This window comes from Lissotriton vulgaris, chromosome 4_1 (genome assembly GCF_964263255.1).
Source record: "Lissotriton vulgaris chromosome 4_1, aLisVul1.2, whole genome shotgun sequence".
NCBI lineage: Eukaryota > Metazoa > Chordata > Amphibia > Caudata > Salamandridae > Lissotriton > Lissotriton vulgaris.
In genome coordinates, this window is record NC_141691.1 from 1950502099 (window position 1) to 1950525706 (window position 23608).

General features: G+C 43.6%; 1 protein-coding gene across 1 annotated transcript; it reads left to right on the plus strand.

Moving 5' to 3' along the window:
• The first annotated feature begins 15269 nt into the window (after nucleotides 1-15269).
• On the plus strand, nucleotides 15270-23042 carry LOC147724741 (large ribosomal subunit protein P1-like). The gene is made up of 4 exons (XM_086966261.1): nucleotides 15270-15478; nucleotides 18592-18666; nucleotides 20197-20305; nucleotides 21923-23042. The coding sequence occupies exons 1-4, from the start codon at nucleotides 15407-15409 to the stop codon at nucleotides 22003-22005; spliced, it is 339 nt and encodes a 112-aa protein (XP_086822387.1). The 5' UTR covers nucleotides 15270-15406; the 3' UTR covers nucleotides 22006-23042.
• Nucleotides 23043-23608: the final 566 nt, after the last annotated feature.

Below are 23608 nucleotides of genomic sequence, written 5' to 3' on the forward strand. Positions count from 1 at the left end.
TGTACGAGTTTATAACTGTCCATTCATGCCGCCTCCTGGTGAGCGCCATTTTGTCCTCCAGTAAAGATTTATTTTTGGCTGCGACATTTATTATTTTGTTGAAAGTTCCTCTATCCATCCCTTTGTCCCATACTGATTGTAGTTCCATCTTGACCAGAGGGGTATTCAGGAAGCTACCCAGGAGTTTGGCATTTCCTGCTCCCTCTGAGACTTAATTTCGTCCCAGCATAGGCTGTTCAGAGTGCCCGGGTCAGAGGAGCGGAGAGTGTGGCAGAATGTTATAAAGCTACTCATTCCCCTGTACTTCTGATGCAGGAGGCCGAATTCCAATCTGACCTGGGCGGGCGAGGCGCATTTCGGCAGATCAAAGACAGCTTTGTACATTTTTGACTGCAACTCATTCAGTAGGTGCGAGTCTTTGCCACACCAAGGGACCAAGCCATAGGACAAACTGGTTTGGATTTGGGCGGCCATTATTTTATTTTATTTTGAAAGTTTTATATAGCGCGAACAAGATCTTTGCAGATATCAGAGTGCTTTACAAAGCCGGGAATACCAACAAGAGAGTGAATTTAAACATAATACGTGGGAAGGGTAGGTACTTTTAGCAAGTGGGAATAGTTTGGGCAGTCCGTTTTTTTATGTACTAGTCTATAAGCATAGATCAGTGATTGTGCCTTAGCTTTGAGTGCCAGTTTATGTTCTTTATGAGTTGTACCCTGCCCGATTGTTACGCCCAAGTATTTATATGAGCAGTTTTCTTCAACATTAACCTCATTGACCATCCATTTGAACTTTGTTTATTTGCTATCGACTAGGCGGACGATTTTTGTTTTTCTCTTTATTTAGTTCCAGCTGTTCCTTGTCCAAGTAGGATACTAGATTGTTTATTGATCTCTGTAACCCAACTGGGGTTTGGCTCAGCAAGACTATATTGTCAGCGTATTGTAGGATTGCAACCAGTTCGTTGGCTAATTTCGGGGGGTGACAGTCTGGTTTTTCTATGTATGGAGCTATGTCAGATAACAACAGGTTGAAAAGGCTGAGAGCAAGGACACAGCCTTGTTTCAGGCCGCTTTAGTTTTAGGGACTCATTTTTAACGTGAGTTCCTCTGTCTGTCTCAATATAAATAGGCATGTCAAACTGCAGTGTTATTTTCTCAAGAGTTCGGCTACACCATATTGCTGCTTCTGCTGGTTCAGTAGGTTTCCACCCATTTAGAAAGCAGGCAGACTATCACTAAAATATATTGGAGCCCATTGTAGTCAGGGATTTCAAAGAGGTCTGCCTGAAATCTATGAATAGTTCTTCAAATATGTCTATGTGACTTATAGTAACCAGTGTACGCTTTCTCTGATTAATCTTGTGGCAAGTAATGCATCTCCAACATATGTTTTCTGTTACACTTCTGAATGTTGTTGTAACAATATTTCGTAAAAGTCCTGACCATACTGTCTCTCTTTATGTGTTTCTATGTGAAGGAAGCTATCCATACCCTACAACATTGAATTTGGAAGAACATATTGATGATCTGGAGTTATCAAATGATCATTATAATCCCTTTTACAACTATCTGTTTCCCACCTGTTTTTCTCATCATCTGGTACATCCTCTTATAGCTCTCCGAGTTTGCTTAATGTTGCCTTTATTAGATAAAAAAAAATCAATTCTCATTATCTGAAACAACAATTTTTGTTTCACCTTCACATTGTTTTGAGTCATTTTGGTCATTCAATTTGAAAATTACAGTTTCAAGACCACAATATTTTGCAACTCCATTCGCATAGTGATTGCTCATGTTTACCATATCATTACCAGACTTATGCGTGCTCCACTTTACAACCAATTTCTCTCCCTATATTATTTTATGACTTCCAACAGCTGTAGAATGTATATCTCATTACGAATCGGAGTATCAGTGGATGTCATGAAGACTTTTAGTGACCGTAATTGCCCAAAGTTGTGTGCCACTCTAAATTCATACTCTTTGTCTGTATACATTGTTACACTCAGTTTGAGTTTGTGCACGAGTCAACAAACATTCAGCTGAATATGGGACTAAAACATTATGGTCCTGATTACGAGTTTATAAATTATTTATCATGCAGGGTACTTTATTTCTCATATCCAATAAATAACACCAATTACGAGTTTGTGGGTAAAACTTGCCAATTTAGATGTTTAACTCACTGAAATCCGCATGGTATGGAAACCACCATACAATCTCCTGTGTTAAATTTCTGCAGATTTTACCTGCCGAAACGTAACCAGAGGTATTTATTTACTGCATCAGATAATTATCGGATGTGTTAAATACAGCCAAACTTGTGATTCTGACCCGGGTGTAAACATTTGCTCAGGTTCTAAGGGCCTCATTTATGAAAAGTGACGCACCGCTGCGTGAAAACAACGATGCGTCACTTTTCACTGCGCCCTCCTTGCGACACCAATGATGCGTCATATTTACAGTATGACGCATCATGGCGCAAGGAGTTAGAGATACGTCAGTATTTCTGACGTATCTGTATGGCGCAAAAGTGACGCATTGACAAAAGTGACACAACTCCAGCAATGTGTCCTTTCACATGGGGCAAGCCCCATGTGAAAGGGCCTGCGTCAGTCTTACGCCTGCTGTGAGGCAGGCGTAAGAAATTGACGCATTTGTGTCCTAGAAGTGGCGCAGTGAAATCTTACAGAATTCACTGCGTCACTTCTATGACCCTTTCTTGCGTCAGAACGCCCCCCCTGCATACATTATACCTGGCGTAGGTATAATGTAGCGCAGGGGTTTACAAAGTGACGCATCTACCTAGATGCGTCACTTTGTAAATTTGGTGCAACAAGGTACATTTTTACGCTGCTGGTGCGTCACAAAAAGTGATGCACCAGCGGCGTAAAAGTGACGCGCTGCCTCATAAATGAGGCCCCAAGTGTTTGGCCCATAACAAGTTCTTCACTCTGTTCAATTGCAAAGCAAACAGCTGCTACAGACTTCAAACAACCAAGAAAAGCTGTGGCTAATGAATCCAATCTAGCAGAGAAGTAAGCAACAGGCCGATTTACCTCACCATTCTTTTGAGTAAGCACTTATAATGCAAACCCATCTTTCAGTCATAGTTAGGCTTTCCCAGGGGTTGTGTATTTCAGACATTTTCCCTGAGCTCTAGGAAAACTGTCATGCATTCACCATCAAATGGCACCGGATCCTCTTCATTGCTGCCTGTAAGCCATATTAAAGGCTTTGTAATCAGGGAAAAATGTGGTATCCACTGATGACAATAGCCAACCATTTCCAAGAACATCTTCACTTCCCTCTGGTTAGTTGGAGGATTCATTTTCAGAATTGCAGAAACACATTCTTTGGACACTTTTCATGCCCCCTTTTCAATATGGTGACCAAGAGAAATCATTTTTTTTTTTTTTACAAAACTGCATATTTGTAGGTCAGATCTTATACCCATTGTCAGCTAGATGGTCAACAACACAATTGTATCCAACTTGAAATCTTCTTTTGTCCTTGATGCCACTAAAGATTCATCTTTAAACTGCACCAGCAATGAATTAAAGGGGAGCTGAAGACTTTCCAAATCTTTCTTTTGAATCTGACTAAAGTTTGACAGGCTTTTTATATACGCCTGTGGAATTCAACACCAAACAAGGACTTTATTGAGGAACCAAAATGTGAAAAGATATTGACTATCCTCATGAGGACAAATGGAAAGAAATGCTTGTCATAAATCAATGACTGTATACCACTGTCCACTTGACAGCATGGAACTACATTTCTTTAAAGTGTTCTAAGATCTTGGACTACCCTCCACATTCTACTCATTTTTTTAAATCCCCTTTACAGGTGAGTTGAATGGGCTACCTTACATCTCTCAATGGATCCGGTAAGCTATCAGTTTCATTATGACAGACTTTATTCCCTCCTATGCTTCTCATGAAAACAAGGAGGGTGTAGTGTAGCTGTGCAGCCCATAAAGGAGAGCTGCCACTGGTCCGGGGACACCCATCCATTTAACCAATCTATCCACTCAAACATCAATCCTTTCACTTATCCACCCCTTTCATCCATCCATTCTATCACTTATCCATCTAGCCTTTCGCTCCATCTAGCCATCCTTTCACTCCATCCCTCCATCTATCCACCCTTTTAATCAGCCATCTACCATTCGTTCCATCCATTCATCAATACATCCATCCACTCTTACATCCCTCCATTTACCCTTTCACTCAGCCATCCATCCTTTCACTCACTCATCCATCTATCCATCAAGACATCCATCTATCCCGCCTTTCACTCATCTATCCATTGTTTTACTCATCGATCTTTACGTACTTCCTTTCACTCATCCATCCTTTTGCACACTGATGGTCCCTACATGCTGAAACTTCACCACGCAGAGGTCTGATTCTCCGTGAGGGGGGATTTCCTGTTTATGACCAAGACGGGCTCCTGCGTTCTCTCCTGCCAGGTAATGGGGTTGGAGCTTCCCTTAGGGGGATTCTTGGCTTCACACCTACACACACTCTAAGTACACTCAGAGTAGGGTTTTGCATAGTAGGAGTACGCCTTATAACTGCCTTGTTTATATGCCTGCAAATATACATGGTTTTAGCACCATGGTAGAACTGTATCTACTATTTAAGCTGTTTGTGCTTGTAATCACTTTCATCTGTTTTGTCTACTGATTATTGCAGCACATATATTCTATACAAGAATAACGTTGGTTCAATAAATATATTGAAAACGGCCTGCTGTGTATTCTCTTTATATTTCCCTGAGCACAAGTAAACACGAGTGACTGAGCAAAAGGTTCTGATCTATTTCCACAATCCAGAGGGGTCAGGATTGTCATGTTCAGTGGTTGCCAGAAACCATTTGCACCCTAGCAAGGTTAGGGGGGCTTTCGGTGGCACTGTGAGCTAGCTGGTCTCTAGGCCAAAATATCCTACAGGGTGCCCGTAATTATTCTGGGCACCTTACCCAAAATTTCAATCAATCAATCAGAAACTTGTAAAGCGCAGCTACTCACCTGTGAGGGTTTCAAGGCGCTAGCTTATGTTGTCCAACAAACACACATATCCTACGGCTTAGTGGGAACTAAACAAAAATATTTTAAGGTTAATACTTCATTAATATGCATTTAAAATTTAAAGAGGGCAAAACAGTCTAAGTAGTTTGGGCTTGCCATAAGTGAAAAGAAGCTTTTTAGAGAGTTCAGCAAGAAGATAAGCCATGATAACTCTTGTCTAGGGTCCCATCAACAAAGAGTTCATGAATGTCGCACACAGTGTCTGAAAGGAAGCACATAGGGCCACATGTATCAAAGGGTTTTACCTATTCTGTGTCTATGGGAAAATGTGTTCATACATATGGCCCATAGAGTCTGTGAAAGTTCCCAAAGTCAATCTCTGGGATCAGGTCTGGTTCGGATTGAGAAAATCAGAGTGAATCAGTCAGACAGTTAATCACCAAAGCAATCCAATTATCACCCTCGACTGCCTCAAATCAATGTTTATTATAATCCTCTAGTTCTGGTGGTGACACCTCCTTGGTCAGCCCATTGTATCAGACCACTCAGTCCATTGGTCAGTTTGTGTAGGATGGTTGTCATGACATAAAGAAGACACATAATATAGCAAGAGAGGGTGTTGGTCAAGTAAGTTGTCAGATCATCCGGTATACATAAACTTCCAAACAATGATCCTTTAGCAGGAGACACATTATTGAGTTCAAGAGGATAGTTTCCCATAGCGAATGTTCCCAATGTAGCAACTTTTGTTGCAAATAGTCCTTGAAAGCGAGTGATAACTCTTCTAGTAAGACACAGTTTCGCTTCACATTGCAAGTTTATGAGACTTTCTCACAAGGGGAAAAACAGTGTAAAGTATTAATATTGTTTCAAATGATTTACATTAGTACAAATATGAAGATCATAATCTGAAGGTTTCAGAAAAGTTGTACTAAAGATGGCCATGCAACACCAGTTTTCTCTTTTCACAGTAGTTGCACAATTTCCCATAAGCAAACAATGAAATTCAGAATGAAACCCTTGAATATCACACGTAAAATATTCTAGTTCACGTTAGATTTCATGAATTCTTTACACATATTATTATTTTAATGTGTAAGGCTAAGAGTTTCATACCATGTCAACTGTTCATTTGAGCACTTTAAAACACATTAAAATAGCATATTAAGATTTATAAATCTATGAACCTATATTATTACATGAATATAATTCCATCTAGTTTACCTTTTATCTGCATGCTTTTACGATGCAGTAACTAAATTCTCTCAAGACTATTTCTTCCAGATCCACACCGAACCTGTCAGGTTGGCACTCTGCAGGATCCGCTAGCAGTAATAAAGCTTCACCTCTGGACCTCCCAAACACCCTGAATTATAAACACAGGGTGTTCAAGCGATACGGTGAGGGAAAAAACGCCAAAGGGAAAAAAACGGGAAGGGAAGGAAAGGGACAGCAGGGAAGGGAAGCTGTGAGACAAAATACACAGCAGGTTAGTACACTTCCTTAATCCTACTCTCATTAAATTCTCGCTAAAGGATGGGGTGTCACCTGTGCTGTCTACGATTCTTAGCATCCATGCAGCGGTATTCTCTTCGCGCCTTCCTTCGCTAAACAACACAAGGACCTCAGTTAGTATACACTGCATACATCTGCAACACGGCTCTATGTATGTAATGCTAATGTAAAGTACATACCCCAGAAGTGTTAAGAACTCAGATATAAAACAACCTTTAAAGTCAATCAAATCTTGACTAATATCCAGCTTCCTTGTTAAATAAAAAATAAGGTAATGCAAACAAAGAGAGATATCCTAAAGTCGTTACTAGGCAACCGGTACAGATTCCTTTATCTACACCGATTAAAACAATGAGCAATTCTCCAAGTTCATAGTTAAACCAAACACGGTAGGGCGTAGTTCCTATACCACCGTCGTCCGTTTTGGTATTTGTATTCCACAAGATAGTTAATCAAAACGTCATGTCTTCAGGAGGTGCTCCCCTTGCACTCCGCCACTTGGATCACAAAACTCGACCCCCAAAACAAACGAACAACCAAGTTCACCCACTCATAAGTGAGAGATTCAAAAGATGTAGCACCAAACAAGCGAGACACAAGAAATGCTCGAAAACAGCTCAAGAGCTACCCGCTCTTCTTAATGCAAAGACGCGCCAAAGTAAGGACGCGATAACGATACCATTCAGGACGCCTTTTCTCAGCAGACGCCTGTTCTCTTCTAATACCGCCACCAGGAACCTCCGGAATGAGAGCTAGCCGCTCCCGCAAGAATCCAAACAAAATCACATACACTCACCTCCTGGCCAAACCGCGCTATATCCAGCCAGCAAGCAGAGGCTCATGGGAGATGTAGTCAAAGCCTAATACTCATGGGAATTGTAGTTCAGGTAGGCGCGCAGTCTAAACCCTGACAAAACCCAAAACCACCCTCAGAGGAACCCTCATCTACAGACCCCTCGGACCCCGACCACAGTTCAGCGACTTTATCACCGACTTCGTCAGCACACACGCCCTCGCCTCCACGGACTACATCCTCCTCGGGACCTGAACTTCCACCCCGAGAACAACAATGACACCAACTCCACCACCCTGATCGACAACCTAGCCAACCCCGAACTCAGACAACTCGTCACAACACCCACCCACACCGCCGGTCACACGCTTGACCCCATCTTTTCCACAAGCCCCCATGCCTCCTTCAACCACACCATCGAACTCCACTGGACCGACCATCGCTTCATCCACTTCACCATCAAGAAACCCACCACGCACCACTGCACCCAACAGATGCCTCGCCACTGCTGGAGCAAAGTCACCGAATACCAGCTAACCACCACCCTCGCCCAGAGCCCACCCGCCAACCCCACCGACCCCGACACCGCCGCCCGCAACCTCAGACAGTGGATCAATGACTGCTCCAACACCCTCGCCCGATCAAGAAACCCTCCAACAGTCACACCAACAAGAAAGCCAGCTGGTACTGAAGACCTCCGGGCCTCCAAGCAAACCTGCTGAAAGCTGGAGAAGATCTGGCTCCGTGAACGAACACCGGACAGCCATGCAGCCCACAAGAACGCCACCCGCATCACCTCATCAGGGACCCCCACACCGCCAAAACCAACCTTCACGAAGGAATGAAGGCTGTCGCTGAATGGATGAGGAACAGCTGACTGAAGCTGAACTCGGACAAGACGGAGGTCCTCGTCCTCAGATCCACCCCTTCGGCCTGGGACAACTCCTGGTGGACGATCGCACTGGGAACCGCCCAAACACCCACCGACCACGCACGCAACCTAGTGGTCAACCTCGACTCCACCCTCTCCATGACTAAACAGGTCAACGCTGTCTCCTCCTCCTGCTTCAACACCCTCTGCATTCTCTTGAGGATCTACAAGTGGATCCCCACTGAAACGAGAAGAACGGTCACCCAGGCCCTCGCAGGTTGGACTACGGAAACGCCCTCTACGCAGGAGCCTCGGTCAAACTCCTGAGACGGCTCCAACACATCCAGAATGCCTCGGCATGCCTGGTCCTCGACATCCCTCACCGCAGCCACATCACTCCCCACCTGAGAGACCTGCACTGGCTCCCGGTCAACAAGAGAGTAACCTTCAAGCTCCTCACCCACGCACATAAGGCACTTCACAGCACCGAACCAACGTACCTCAACAGATGACTCAGCTTCTACCCCCACCCGCCAGCTCCACTCTGCCGACCTCGCTCTCGCCACAGTCCCTGCTTCCGGTCTGTTAAAAATTCTAAAATGTATTTCATTAACATGATGAACCGTTTTCCCTTAGAACATCATATTATAGCAGAACATTGAAAGTATTTTTTTAAGTGAAATTTTTCTAACAAGAACTTAGTAACGCTCATTTTCTTCCCCCACCCACCCTGTGAACAATACCAATAGTGAACTAAGAGGCAAGTCAGTTGTTATGTGAACTTTTTGGGTGGCCTGGATTTCTTTAATACATGAACAACATTATCGTTTATTAAATGCAGGGGACAATTTTACACAGTACACATGTAAATGTATGTATACTTGTAAAGCGCACTGTTACCCCATCACTCGTGGCATCCTGGCGCTGTATACCGCTGGGGAACCCGTCCTGGCTTTCCCTGTGAGAGGGCACCCCCAAGGTGAAGCCAGGCATCCCTGGCGCTGCTAGGACCGTTGTGGAGATTAAGCAAGCTATTGCCCAGAGTTGCAGAGTGGGACCCATGGTTAGTGTAGGCACCTAGGCGAGCATTATCGAGTCCGCGGACATTGACCCAAGACCCTGCCGCGCCGGGAATTGAACCCTGGTCCCGGGCCGACCTCTGCTTTAGGGTCTGCCGCTTCTAACCAGTGAGACACACTTCTCCTTTGTTGTGTTTGATTTTAGATTTCAAATTAAATTCCCGATTCATGCCCTTATGTAGGTATCGCGTTTCCCTTATATAGGCATAGAAATCCAGTCCTTATTTAGGCATAGCCCATGCTACCCAAATACAGGCATGGCTACTTCCATCCGTTCATCTATGTCACAACGATTTATTAGAAAAACAGATTCTTAAGGCGTTAGGGACAGGGACTCCCCTTGCTTGAATATTGATTTCCCCAAGAACTCAGTTATTATGCTTGAACATCTATTCCTTAGGGGTTCATTCATGACGTTCATATGCCTGACTTTATGTCAAAGCTGGCATTCCTAAACACCTTCAAGGTATAAATATACCTTCACTTGCTATGGCAAAGCATGGTGTGGTTCGGTGCAGTTCGAATACCTACTTGCCCGCGCAGCTCGCTACAGCAAGTGCCGAAGGAAGCCAACTCTCCAGCTGACGCACTTATCAGAAGCTGTCATCCTCCTGCCGAGAATCCAGCACCAGTGTTTCTGAATCCCCTTGCGGGGTGTTGGGAAATCGAGTCCGTGAAAGAGATACCAACCTCTCTCAATCTAAGGTATGGAGCTGATTAGAACCTAGAGAAACCTTTGGCAATTCTTGGCAAAACTAAACCTATGCTAAAGACAACACTTACTTCTTCCCTCGTACTAGACCTAGGTTAGGTACATTGGGGTAGGCATATTTTAGAAGCACCAGTTGAGTATTTTAGCCTGTGTTATTTATGTATGTATTTTTATATGTCATAGCACCAGACAATGCTATTACAGTATTATTTTAGATTCCTGTTTACGCTGTACGCATTATACTTTGCATTCTGTCTAACGATTGTAGCAGTTCATCTCTCTTGCATGAGAAAGAAGACTGTTCAATAAACCCTTTTATTGAAACGCCCGTCTCTCTATTTCTATGCAAACTCTGTAGAAATGAAGCATGCACGATTGACTGAGTAAAATAGTTATCTATTGTTTCCACGACTCTGAAGATACGTTTGTATTCTTGGGGAAACAAAGTTGTCATGTTTATGCGGTTGTCAGAAACTAATCCCTTCTTGTGTATTCGAGAAAGTTTCTAGTGACCTCTGAGCTAGCTGGCACTCACAATTAAGTTTAGTATACTCGATAGAGACATACTGACCTCAGTCCTATGTCAAATCTATAGTGTATATTATTCCAATGCGCAGAGCCTATAGGGAATATAAGAACTACACTACACCATAAGTTGTGTATTTTGAAGTATTTTTATGAAAAAAAATTAGGGAAAGTGAAACAATTGCCTAGGATCACACAATTTGGTTGGCTGAAGAAGCTGGGATTCATTTCAGGTTTTTGGTTTCACATTGTGTAATTCAGACACTGGATGAATATGCTTTCCACTCCTTAAAACTCGATCCACCTTACCACACACCCCTCCAACCCAGACCACCAGCCTGTTGACATCAATGCGGCCCTCGGTTACATCACAGACCAAACTTTGTGCCCCGTGGGAAAATGTTCGTGGGTACCCATGCTATAGTATAGAGGATGCTGCTGGATCGTCGCAAGAGACTACTTTGAAGCAATTCAAGAAAGAGCCTAATTTGTGATTGCACATACATCAGTTTATTATGGATGTTATTTTAAATGAATAAAATAGATGGAAAGACCAATAAAAATGGCATAAGAGAATATCTGAAGATCAAGAGCGCCCGTGTTGTGCTGTAAAAGGAGGGCTCCGAAGCAGCTTAGAGGCCCAGTGTGAGCGGGAGCCACCCTGACAGTATTGGACAGTGGCACTGAAACAAGGTAGGAGATCCTTCAGGAGAGAGCCCGGGCGTGGAGATGCATTGGGGGCCTGAGCAGTACGGCAGATCGAGGTGGGGGAACCTTTTGTTCCTAGGATCAGTGTGGCTTTTTAACCTTGCAATGATTATTCACTAATAACTGCCTGACCCTAAGATGGCAGCTGAAGTGGACAGAATGCGCTCTACCTTTTCCTTTACGGAGCTTTGCTGTATAGGTCAGTATCTTACTGTAAATTATCCTGCCTCCAATAATCAACTCTGATTCCACCATCAAGACAATGTGCCCCAGAACAGGGACTGGCCCTCATACGGTGCCCATGATGCTGATATCGTCAATCTCAAGATCAGACCGGGGATCCAGCATGCTTCTTCCCCCACCACCATCTGGCCTTCTACCCCTATGGTCATCTCCAACTCGGGGATCCCTCCAGACCCAAGACAACCACCCTTGAGTGCAACACCATCTGAACACCAGGCTGACAGATGGCAAGAATTTCCTACTCTGTAAATTTGTAATATATAATTGTCCAAGCCTAATCGCTGTTAAAATGTAATCCAGAGTGAATTGGCAATGTGTATGTATATAACTGTAAACACTAGTATATGTAGTAGACCTTTGTACTTACTACCATTCCTTTGTGATTTTAGAGTGTATCTGTTTGTATCTCTTCCTTAAGTGACTTTATAACTTGTACATTTGCAAAAAAAAATCTGTTTGTATCTCGTATGTAACTCATGTAATCCAAAGTCCTTTTATAACGTACCTTGTACTTTTGTAACGGCGCTCTGACACCTTCAGGTAATGTTCGCGCTATATAAAATCGCATTAAATAAATAAATAAATAGAAAGGGGCGAAGAGAAGACTCATTAGGGTAATACTGCTCAGTTATCATGTGTCTCTTCTGATAAACAGTATACACTGAAATAGCCAAAACTATAGCAATTTCTGTAATAAAAGCGGCAGTGAAAGCAAGTCTTTTTTTAGGTCTCGCCTGTCGATGCGCATGCGCATCGAGCAAGCGAGAGTATTGGGACTTATCCACTCTTTCCCCAACTTGCAAGGAATCGTGGCGATTCCTTGCAGTGCCCGTGACTTTTAAGCTCAATGCGCATGCGCATTGAGCTTAAAAGCGCGTGCACATCAGTTCCCTCAGCCGCACTCCGCCCCCTCCCCTTCCCGCCGTGTCGCATTTCTCCTCCCCCCTCCCCTCTCCTCCGTCCGTCTTGTTTGTTTAATTTAACCCGCTCCGCCCCCTCCCCTTCCCGCCGTGTCGCATTTCTCCTCCCCCCTCCCCTCTCTTCCCTCCGTCTCGTTTGTTTAATTTAACCCGCTCCGCCCCCTCCCCTGCCCGCCGCCTCTCCCTACCCGTCTCTCATCCCCGTTTCCTTTGTTTCCACTCTCGGTACAACTCTACCCCTTTCTGTTTTACTTCCCAGTGCTCGCTCCCTTTCTTCACTTATCCACACCTTCTGGTCAGGTTTTGTGTAAATTCCCTTTCCCCGATCTCTAAATTTCTCTGCTGGCTCCACTGGCAGCGCCTCTCTGGCCCCTTTCCCTTTCCTCCTCTCAGCTGCTCCCTACTCCCCCCCACCCCCATTCCTGCTCTTACCGCTGCTCTCTCTGCCCACACCCTTCCGTCTCTCCATCTTCCCACTCCCTCTGCTCCCGCTTCTGACACATGTACATTATATTCTCACAAGAAATAACGCCCCGACACGTTCCCGCAGCGCAGCATATGCCAAAAACAACACCGCCGCTGCTGCCGTGAGCAATTCACGTATTTCCGGCTGTTTACTTCCCCACTCACTGTTCAGCGTATTGTTGTATTCTCTTCAGCTTCTTAACCAAACTACATCAGACTACCTTGAGGGAAAATTGCTTACGAGAGATATTGAATTTTCCCTGCTCCCTCCAGTATTCTATTATTTGGACAGCCTACGCCCACTATTATTTACAGGATACAGCTAGCTATGTTAGCCTCTTCTAAGGGGCAATGTAAATACTGATACTTGTGTTCTGTCATTTTTGCTATGTACAAAATCCATTAAAAATATTTAGACCACAAAAAGTGCGTAAAATTTCAAATCAAAAACCATTTTGTTGCTTACTGGTTATTAGACGATCACCAATGTTTTTTATGCATCCTTTTTCCTGTCTAACTAGAAATCACAAACTAGACCTTGTTCACAAAATAATGTGCATGCTCATAATCATTCTTGAATTACCAGAAGGTCAATACAATATAGTATCCCGTCACAGTCTACCACCAGCAGTGAGAGGTCTAGTTACTGCTTCGGATTGGATCAATGGGGTTACACACGTCTCTGCGCGATGATGTCATTTTGTTACTCTCTTTTGATGTGGACTCTAGGAACAGTCCTATTTCAGGCTTAAACATCTGATGTCAATTCACTGAAGGTGTATGAAACATTGTGTCCAGGTAGGTAGCATCAGACCCCTTGATGAAATATGGCGGGAACAACTCTTATTTACCTTTACATTTATTGACTAGTGCTACAGTATGTTTTCTTGAGCATAGTGTTAAAGCATTTTGCAAGTAGCAACTATTATTTTTTGCAGTTACTGATATTTGCGCGTCCACAACACTGTACGCAGAACAAGAACATCTGGGGGCGCCGCCATGCTTTCAATAATCTCCAAATTCTCCACGGACCACCCTCCGGCGTCCGCCCCCTCCCCTTCCCGCCGTGTCGCATTTCTCCTCCCCCCTCCCCTCTCCTCCGTCCGTCTTGTTTGTTTAATTTAACCCGCTCCGCCCCCTCCCCTTCCCGCCGTGTCGCATTTCTCCTCCCCCCTCCCCTCTCTTCCCTCTACAGTTCTGCTTTTGCTCTGCCGGTGTTTGAGCACACGCATTCTGGGATGAATGTATTACATACATGGGGGGCTTATGTGCAAGCCTCTTGCGCCGCCGGTTCGTCACCTTTCCCCACATTACAAGAGACCCACCGGCAGCGCAAGGGGCTTCTAAATAAGCCCCATAATACCTTGGCCTCGTGCGCTTGTAAACTCACTTCGCACCATTTAAGCTGCATGGGACGTCCGAGCGTCAGTGGCCTGGGGAGTTTGGTGGCAAACATACATCACCCTCAACCCCTCAACCCCTCACCCTCACTCACCCTCAACCCCTCACCCTCAACCCCTCACCCTCACTCACTCACCCTCAACCCCTCACCCTCAACCCCTCACTCACCTTCACTCTCACTCACCCTCAACCCCTCACTCACCCTCACTCATCCTCACTCACCCTCAACCCCTCACCCACCCTCAACCCCTCACCCTAACTCACACTCACCCTCACTCACCCTCACTCTCACTCACCCTCACTCACCCTCACTCTCACTCACCCTCAACCCCTCACTCACCCTCAACCCCTCACTCACCCTCACCCACCCTCACCCTCACTCACCCTCAACCCCTCACCCTCACACAGTGCAATAGGTCTCGGAGCATTTGAGTTAGAGCTTTTAGAATTGTTTATGGCTTTTTTTATTTGTAATTCTTTAGCATTGGCTACAGGAAACAAAAATGCTAAAGATTTACAAAAAAACCCATAAACAATTCTAAAAGCACTAACTCTAATGCTGCGAGACCTATTGCATTTCCAATGCTTGTTTTCCTTGCATCGAGTGTATGTACGGGTCCGAAAACGTATCTTTAACATAAAAAAATCTCTTTCGTATTTCATACATGTACTTAGTGGCGTAACATCAGCCCCCGCGGTGGGAGGGGCGATTTTCAGGGGTCCCCTCAGGTACTTTACACGGGCGGGAGCCCCTGGTCTGAGCTCTCCTGGCTCGGTTAGTAGGTAGGGGGTTCACCTCCATGTACTTTGCAGCCCCCCTCAAGTTTCGTTATGGCAGTGCATGTACTGTCAGTAGGATGATTTGATGAAGTCCTTCTTCTATCTTTATATACGCACATTGTTGTATGAGGCTCGGTCATTTCCGTCTATTTCCGTTCATTCCGTCATTTGATTGTCAGCTGGAAGCGGTATATATAGCTTACGCCCGCCCATCTGCTTCCTCTTTCCTGTAGGATTACAAGGTGCTGGGTTCTTCTTCGGAAGCTAAGGCCGTTTTGGAGCGTACTTCAATCCGGCGACTAGCACCCTCTAATCCACCCATCCGCCCCCCAGAGCGACCCAGACTTTGACGCCATGGCCTCAGTATCCGAGCTGTCTTGTATCTACGCTGCTCTTATCCTCCACGACGACGATGTGCCCGTCACGGTGAGCACCGGGAACTGCAGTGGACAACATGGCGGCGCTCACGTTGTGGCTCTTTTCGTAGTTTATCTGCAGAATTATAACCCTAAACGGGGGTGGGGGGAACCCGTTTCGGAGTAATTTTTCCCTCGGACTGATGTTAACTATGTAGAGGCGCGAAAGTGCAGTCTTTTTGGGCTTTTGTTGAGGATGGTCTGTACTTTTGCCCCTTTCGAGCTGGACGCTGTCGTGTTATTATATTTAAAAATTTCTCTGACTTTATTAATCCGATTGTAGGACTTCAGGTCCCGGAATGCAAATAAAAACACATGGAGTCGGTGTCTGATTCGGAGGCACCCTTGGAGTTTGACAAATCGATGCTTCAGGTTGTGCTAGAAGTTACTGAGGTCTTTGTGTTGTGGTGTACAGCCTACGTGTGTACCTCTGCAGGGTGTACTAATCTGTTCATGTTTCCATCGTTGTTACCAGTGCTATTGTGTGACAGCCAGCTCTCCTGAAACGTTTGTGCAGCGGTTGTGGTTCGGTTTAAGAAACGCGTGATGCAGATTCAAGTTGTCGGGCAATACGGATAATGCTCAAAAGACCGGCATAGAACACACGGTTTAACTACGATTAGCTTTGAAATAGGACTTGAACTGTTATTGCTCGTACTCAAACGTTGTTGCCCCGTTGAGGTTTAGATGGATGTTTTTATATTCAGGGGCGAGAGTCACACTTTAATGCTTTATAGTAAAATAATGCCGTGGGCACCATTAACCTAGTTTTGTTAAATGAGTATGCCCCTTATGGGGTGGGGGGTTGTGGGGGGCAGGTTGAACTATTGCCTAGCGTTTATTAGCCATGATAAGGCACTTGCCATACAGGTTTTACACTACATATTAGAAGCCTTATGTTGGTGATTGCACACGTATGACACTTGTTGGTGGTAATATCGTTTACATTCTGAGCCATGCATTTGATATAATCCTATAACGTAGTACGAGACTTCATATTTCTATTAAGTGTACGTGTCATATATTAAATACACCCTTATTTTACACTGTCGTTCAACTTCATATTATTCGGTCATGCCACTTAGCGTTTTGCTGTTATTTTTGTGGGCATTGTTGTAGATTAATGATGTAGGCAGACAAGCGTGAACAAGGAAATAATGTAAACTCGCTGGTTAAACTTCTAACCACCCCCGGATTGATGTGCATAACCCACCGTATTGGACATCTGTGAGATTAAGGAATCTATGTTCTGGGCGGACACTTAAAGACACAGACTCCCGCAGATAGAGTCTGAGAAGCGGGCTGTCCTGTTCGATTGCATTTTCAGAACTATATCCAGTTTTAAATTCTGCTAGGGTCTTCCAGGCTGCTGTCAAACAATTTGTTAGACCGGTCATGCCCTGTAATTTTTCACAAAAGGGAAAAGAGTGGATGGGGGTTAATATCTGACTTTGAAAGTGATGTACTTCGTTTGCTGAAGACTGGCAACCAAAAACGCACACGGTTTCTTGTGAGTTTCAATCGGGGCACAAGTCGGGGGTACACGGAGTCTAACCACTATTTTCACAGGGTGGTGGCCGTCCCCCCTGCCAAGAGGATTGGCAACACATAAATATGTTGAACGTGCCCCGGTGTAAAACGCGGGACACGTTTAACAGCGCCTGTTTATTGTAATTCCTGGCAGCAACAGCTGGACCATAGAAAATGGGCCATCAGGCCACTCATTGTTTGAATATCCTGACTGGAGTTGGCCTGGAACTTTACACTTAAAAGTAAATGCCATGGATGGGAAACAAAGGCGCACGGCTTATCTCTTTACTGGTACTTGAGAGGTATGCCTTTGCCAAGTCCCTGTGTTTGAGATGCCTGCACTGTAAGAATGTTAGATGTCTGTCACAGTATGTACGCAAATAACAATTTCAATAGCACTGTTTTATTTCTTTTATACTGTTAACTGCAACGTAATGCAGTGTGTCAAAGCTTTACAGAACATGCACAGTATACATTTACAATAAATCGTGTGCATGTCCTTCATAGCAAATACAAGGATTACAATTTATGAACTGCAAGAAACTAAAGGATCTCAGTTAAAAGTAGTAACCCACTTTTCTAGCTATAAAATAAAAATCTGTCATCTGCATGTGATGTGCTTTGCAGGAGACATATCAACCGTATACTTGGATTCAAATCTAGAACTTTAGTTTAGTGGAGTGGTGTGGCTCACTGGTTAGAGGCGGCAGACCCGAGAGCAGAGGATGGCCCGGGACCAGGGTTCAATTCCCAACGCGGCAGGGTCGTGGACCAGTGTCAGCAGACTCGATAATTCTCGCCTCGGTGCCTACTCTAATCCAGGGATCACACTTGGCAACTCTGGGCATTAGCTTGCCTCATCTCCATAACGGCCCCCCACATACGCCGGGGATGCCTGATTTCACCTTGGATATACCCAGTAGGGACCATCTCACAGGGAAAGCCAGGACTGGTTCCCCAGCGATCTACTGCAGAGATACTCCTTCGGGAGTCGATTCTAGCGCATTACAAACCCTTAATTAATTGGTACTGGGCACCTGTGCAGCAGATGCCTCAACCCCATAAAATATTTTACAATGTAGGCTTTGCAATAAAGTATAACATCTACTGCCATACTTCTCCATGCTGCCAATTTTTTTGCTGCAGGGCTTAAATTAGATGAGGCCCAGATTTTGTTGGGTTTGTGCTACTTTTTTGGCACAACCCATACGCCAAATCTAATTTTTCTTTTAAATCTCATAATACGCTTAAATGTACTCATGATATACTTCATAATCATGTGAGGAATTAATATCTGATGTCACATGCAATGTCACTCTTCGTGCGCGCTCTGTGATGGCACGATTGATTATTTTACGTGCATACTGCTTAACACAAAATTAGATTTTTGGAGCCTTGTGCTTGTTTTAGCGGTTCCTTTATGCCCCGTTTAAAAGTTAATGGGTATAGTTTTCCTGGTAACATTTTCCCCCTGATGGGTTTGCCTGGACCATGATTCATACAACTCAAATTAACTATTGTGTTGGACTTTCGTCGCCTAACTATGCTTTTTACAATCCGCTTTAACGCCGTTTCAATTAAATTCTCTTTTAGGAGGACAAAATCAATGCCCTGATTAAGGCGGCAGGAGTGTCAGTGGAACCTTTCTGGCCTGGTCTCTTTGCAAAGGTAACCTTCTGTCCAGTTTAATGCACGTTTAGAATTCGTAAGTGTACATTTCATTTGCCTATTAAAATGTTGGCATATTGCCACTTATCACATTGTTAGTTCTGTTTGCAGGCAGTCTTGCTGATTGCGGAGTTGAGATCGGGTGTACAATAGGATCTTTGAATCCACATCAACCGAGTACTAGAGAGATTACCATGCCAGATAGTTTTATCTCACATTTATGAATTTTAGCCACATTGGTAGTTTCACATTTCTGCTTATTGCCAATTGGCACCCATGCTTCAATACGTTAATTACAAACCATTTTTTGTAATAACCGAGGAAACCAGCCAGGATAACTGCACAAGAGGGCTTGCTACATAAGAGACGTGAGTATTTGAAGTATAGTATTCAGTGGCCTGTTGAAAGACATAGTAAGCTACTTAAAACTCAACATCCACGTGATTAAGACAATTAAGTGGGTTGAATAGTTTTTTTAAGTACGTTCTTATTAATCATGGGTGGCTATTTTTATGGCTGGCCCTACACTTCTCAAGGTTTGGAACCTAGTATTGCAGCTGCAACAGATTATATAAGTTCGAGACGTGGGAATGTGAAATGCGTTATGTATTTATCCCTTTACATTTGCACACTGCTGGTTTTAGAGTATCTTGCTATTTCGTGCAGGAAACCCGTCACTTTGTGTGCCAGAACAAGTCCTTTTCAGACAGCCTGCCTCTTATGCTGTGGGATGGCAGGTTCGCAAACAGAAGGAACACTCATCACAGGAAAATGATTGCGACTTGAAGATTTTGCCCACGTGTTTGCTTTCTAACTCTATAGGCATACATGAAATCTTTGGTTAAAAGGGATCTATGGAGGGGTTAGTTCAAGCCTACATGGAGCTGGCTTTATGAATGGGTGTAAGCTTAATACAAACCGATCTATTTTAATAGACCGCAAGATGCTTGGGTGTTATGAAATTAATAGTGCATGCATATAGTGCAAAATCAATTCCTAATGATCGAGTCTTAACAAGTACTCTCTGCTAGCACGGCAAGACTGGAATTTGTCTTACTGTATTTGGGAAGCACCAAAAGGGGGCGGCCCCGCACACTAAATATTGGTTACATCCCTTCAATGGGACTTTGCAGTGTATACAGTTACAAGTTAGACCTGCCTTAAAAGCACTGTTATACATTAAAATTCTTGCTTTGGTGCAAAGTCCAGCTTATTCAGGGGCACCAGAGAATGGTACTGTTATGAGAGACTAGAAACCTTTACTGAATGACAAGGGCATTGTGTTAAATGGATCACTTAATGCAGTGAACTAGTGGCTTTCTTTCCCCCAACCTAAATATGAAGCACAGATTGCTGGCCCACTACCTGTCCCGGATTCCACAGAAGCTATACAAAATATGCTGTTATACTGACTTTTTTTTGACACTCTATTAGTAACAAGATTTAAGTTAACATTGACTTTAGATTTTCTGTTTTGATGCAAACTGTAATGATTGTGCTGTTAATGGTGACATTTTTTCCTTTTCTAAGGCTCTTGCTAGCATTGACATCGGAAGCCTGATCTGCAATGTAGGAGCTGGTGGTGGAGGTGCCCCTGCAGCTGGTGCTGCAGTTGCTGCAACAACTGCTGCTGCTCCTGGTAAGTATTTCCCCCCTTCAGTAAATCACCTAGTTGAATTCTGTGGATGTTGTAAATTAAAATCCTGGCAACGACTATTTCTTTTGAGGTTGAAAAATTGAATGTTTTTAATAAATCAGAGTACTGCATGTGGTTATATTGTCTAGTCAAATGCCCGTGGGTCAACAACCTGGAGTTACTGGCTACTCAAACTTTCCTTCATCGTCCACTAAATACCTAGGCTAGTGATTTTTGATCTGTGGACCCCTGTGAGTCTGCAACCTCAACTCGGAGTTAATTGCTAATAACAATTAGAGTTGGACAAAGAATACTCCATAAGCTAACATTAACATCTTAACCTGCTTAGTAAACGTGAAGGCTTTTAAAATTGAAGCCTAAAAAGTAAGTTGGTGTCATTTTTTTGGGAGCAGTACCTGTTCAAACTGAATCTGTAGGGACAATTGGTGGCCTTAGTTAAAGCACTGCCGAGGCATTTTTTTAATAGCAAAAATGCAGTTTGCTAGAATTTAGCATATTGCCATCTTTTCGAGGGACAAGTATATTCTGAAATGCTCCAACTTTCCATTAAAAAAATTTGAACAATTTCGTAATTTGTACTGGTTTAATGTAAACATCTGTTCTTGTGTACTGTTTGAGGTTCAAGGCCTAGAAACCTAGATGGTTTGTATCGCTTGGGGGGAGGTGGTGGGGTTGTCCCCATTTTGCAGTCGTGATTAGGTAGAGGTTCACAGAATCCCAAAGGTGATAAACTAAGTTACCCTACGCTTTCCTATTGCCTTCTCAATTCAAGGACCACATCCAGAAATGGGCACATACATCCATAAACTTCATTCATGTACAAATTAAGACTTTAATCTCTTCTATGTACTTGTAGTCGAGGCCTTGTGTCCTCTCACATTGGTGGTCTCAAGTCTCGGCAACACCAATAAAGATGTCTTCACACAGCAGCATACCTGATTCCAACCAATTACAGTTAAAGTACTTCATTGGCCTCCTCGACAGAATCTGTTATGAGCCATCGGGTACTTTTAGTACCCTGCCATTTCTGAACTCAACTGATAATTTACACACTGAATTTATCGGTAAATAGTTTAGAAATCCAAAGGAACTCCTAAAGTGTGGCAACATTCTTTTTCAGTATAAGGATTCGGGCCTTGAAAGTACATTGTTTCTCACTCCTCACCTAATGTGTTAGTTTTACGAATACATTTCTTGTTCTGGGTGCCAGCTGGAAACATACAAGCCTGTTGGTGGTCTCATATTTGCTATGCATTATGGTAAATATAGTGCTGTTTCCTATTGAGGCCAAGTTTGTGTTTTTATACACCAAATAACAATTTTTTTTGCATATCGAGCAGGCCGCTACCAGTTAATAGTTGAATCGCATTTTTCAGTGACCACGCTATACTGAAATACTGGTTAAAGGAACATTTTTGTATGACTGACGTATGAAAGGTGTTGTTGTTGGCCCAGTTGTAATCTTTGTTGCACTACCCACATTTTTACTGCTTTAGCTTCAGATACACATGGGATTTTACTTTAAACAGTGTCTTCAGATTGTTTAAATTATGCTCTTGTTGCCACAAGTTTTAACTAATGTCCTCTTTTCCTTTTTAGCCGAGGACAAGAAGAAAGAGGAGGAAAAGAAGGATGAGTCTGAAGAATCTGATGATGACATGGGCTTTGGTCTTTTTGACTAAATGGACATTAATCAGACTTTTAATAAAGTAAAAAAACAAGCTTTTCTTGATTTGGCTTTTATTTAAAGGAGTGTTGTGTATGTATATACATTTGCTTGATAAACAGGAGCTGAATGAGCTGTTTATACAAGTTTGTAAAGGTAAAGTGATAGCATAAGAAGGGTCAGACTTCAACGTCTTGAGTTTTCAGTATGGGGTTGGGGATGTGGTCATCTAGAAAACACCCTTGTTCTTATTAAGATTTCAAAGGCTCTCCTTAAACAGAAGGCTTAAAGAAGATTCATTATTACGAGGGGGGTTCTGAATTCAGTCTGGTACTTCAATGTTCTCCGAGCTGGATTTAGAGTATTGGTTCTGATCTGCACCTACAAACCTGATGCCTTCAATACAGTAGCGAGACTTAGGGGGGGGTCTAATTTTGGTAGTTTATGCAATTACCCACCCACCCCATATTCTGTTTTCTTTGGTAACTGCCTGGATAAGGTAGACTGTTGGACGATTTTGCATGCTACACCTGCTTTACCTCTGGCCAAATTAATTTGGTTTGTGGTCAGCATCTATTCCACAAGCCCGGTTTCTGCTGCATTACTATATTCTGCTGGGCTGCGACCCACTTTTCGTAATTTTGCTAGTATACCTGGCCCATACATTTGAAAGTTTGTCAATTTAACTGCAGCCAAGTCTAAAATTTCCTTTAACCCTTCAAATACACAATTGCTCTTAGGCAAGCTACCGTCTAAATTATATTTACTAATTTAAAAAGCATCCAGTATTGGATCCCCAGTGTGTACAGATCACCAGTCACTGCCTGGGTTCCCTACTTGTCCGAGCCAAACAACCACATGAATACCTGGTAAAAAACCATGTTGCGAGCACAAGGGTGCACCAAAGGAGTTGTATTACCTTATCCTTCACTTGAAAATCTTTACAATTCTACATGTGCCAGATGCATGCAATACTTATCCTCTTGGGTTCTTGGCTTGAAGCTGTATTCCCTTGCTGTATTCATTTTTCCTGAATAAAATCACTGCAAATAATGCTGCTTTCCCATAAGATTCTCTACCATAAGCTACCCTCCATTGTCAAATTCCAGTCTTCGACTGGCTCAGTACAGAGCTTTCCACTGGGGAGATACAGGACCATTTTAGATTGGCCAAGTCTGGGTCTCCACTCGACGCTCGTTTTGCCTAAATTAGCTATTGTCGCTGACATCTCTCCAGTCCTAAAGGATCTGTGCAGTTGATCTCTCCACACCAGCATGTTACGATTTCTCGTATTGTCCCTTTACTACATAAATTATGCATGCTGCTGGCGCGCCTAAGGCAAGCCCGTCTGCTCCAGTCAGCGTCCACAGAAACTGGGAGCGCCAGACATGCTGCCAGTTTTTTGCCAGAGGCACCGAATGATCGATTGGTTATTAGCTCTGCTGAAATTATGACTATTGGCTCTCGCATGGATAATTGTGGGCGACAATGGATGGCTTTGGACAATATTTTCAGCACATGCCAGCAATGCAACTTCTGTTTTAGGAGGGACTTTGGTACTAGCATTCTTGCCAATTGGGTCACCTCTGCTTCACAGAACGGCCAGTGCATACGAGCTG